General features: G+C 39.2%; 1 protein-coding gene across 1 annotated transcript in view; it reads right to left on the bottom strand.

The window, feature by feature from the left end:
- Positions 1–361: 361 nt before the first annotated feature.
- The window catches only part of LOC117612558 (40S ribosomal protein S10-1-like), a 3,021-nt gene continuing 2,252 nt past the window's right edge, over positions 362–1,130 (bottom strand). The window contains exon 7 of the mRNA XM_034341244.1: positions 362–430. Within this exon, the coding sequence (XP_034197135.1) occupies positions 362–430 (69 nt within the window). The remainder of the gene's footprint in view (positions 431–1,130) is intronic.

Here is a 1,130-nt window from a genome sequence, read left to right as displayed (position 1 = left end):
TTTCTACTGGAGACTGGAAATGCTTCTTATAAGTGGTTGAGTTGCAATATATTTTGTAGGATCAAAGGCCGTCCAGAGAGACCTTGTGCATATTTTTTCGAATTATTATAGATATATTGACTTTCCTGGGCAATGAATAGGTTTTATTAGCACAACGCATGCCCATAGAAACATAACACAAATCAATTAGGTTAAGTTCCAACTCTAGAGGCAGTCCAAAGGCATAAACAAATAAATCTCTTGTCGACCGAAAAAAAACCCCCTCAAACTCTTGCAATACAACAACTTCAGCACCTTGAAACCTGCAACCTCCATTGTGCCCTAGAAGTCAGCGGTTCGAAACACGAAAGAGCGCCTCTCATCACTTTGTTTGAAGCCTCAAAGTGAATTCCTGCAAAGTCAGAAGAATTTCCTTCAACCTCTCCTTGTCCTGTGCATCAACCAAGTTGCCATCACTGTCGAACTTTTCAGGAGCTTGAGTCCATCCAAGAAAAACTCGGGCTTGTTGATGAAATGAAGGTCGAGAGAGTCCGACTTGGCGGACATGATATTGGGATCAGCCACCACCAAAGCCTCACCAAAGCCTCCACAAGTTGGGAATTGTAGAAGGCTCTACTGAAAACCGCCTTTGTCAAAATATACATTGCCAAAGTGCCATATATGTTCGAACTTGACATCACTCATCTGCAGCAAATTAAGACTGTTTTCTACTACATGTTGACACATTAAAAGCCTAAAGACGGGTGTATAAAGAGTAAAGATAAAGGAGGCCGCACCGCCTGTCATCGTGGTAAGCACATCAGTGCTCATTGGTATTTATCCTTATTAAAGCTAAACCATGATGCTAGGTCCAAAAATGCCAAGCTAAACTATGACAAGTTACTGAAGGTCGCAGAAAAATGAGGGTCAAAAAACGCAAGAAAATAATTATTAAACATCATCTACGAAATTTCTCAATGACATATATAGATAACAGAAAAATAAATTTTGCAAAGTGCAATTCAAAGACCATATAGAATAAAAACAAACATCTAATACAATCCCAAGACTGTTGCAAGTCAAACAAAACTGCTATTGTCTCCTAATACAGAATGTCATCCGTTCTTAAATGAAAACTCAGGAAACCAAAC

The sequence above is a fragment of the Prunus dulcis genome, unplaced genomic scaffold (genome assembly GCF_902201215.1).
Source record: "Prunus dulcis unplaced genomic scaffold, ALMONDv2, whole genome shotgun sequence".
Lineage (NCBI taxonomy): Eukaryota > Viridiplantae > Streptophyta > Magnoliopsida > Rosales > Rosaceae > Prunus > Prunus dulcis.
The sequence above is the reverse complement of the archived record's forward strand: the minus strand, read 5'-3'. Positions and strand labels throughout refer to the sequence as shown.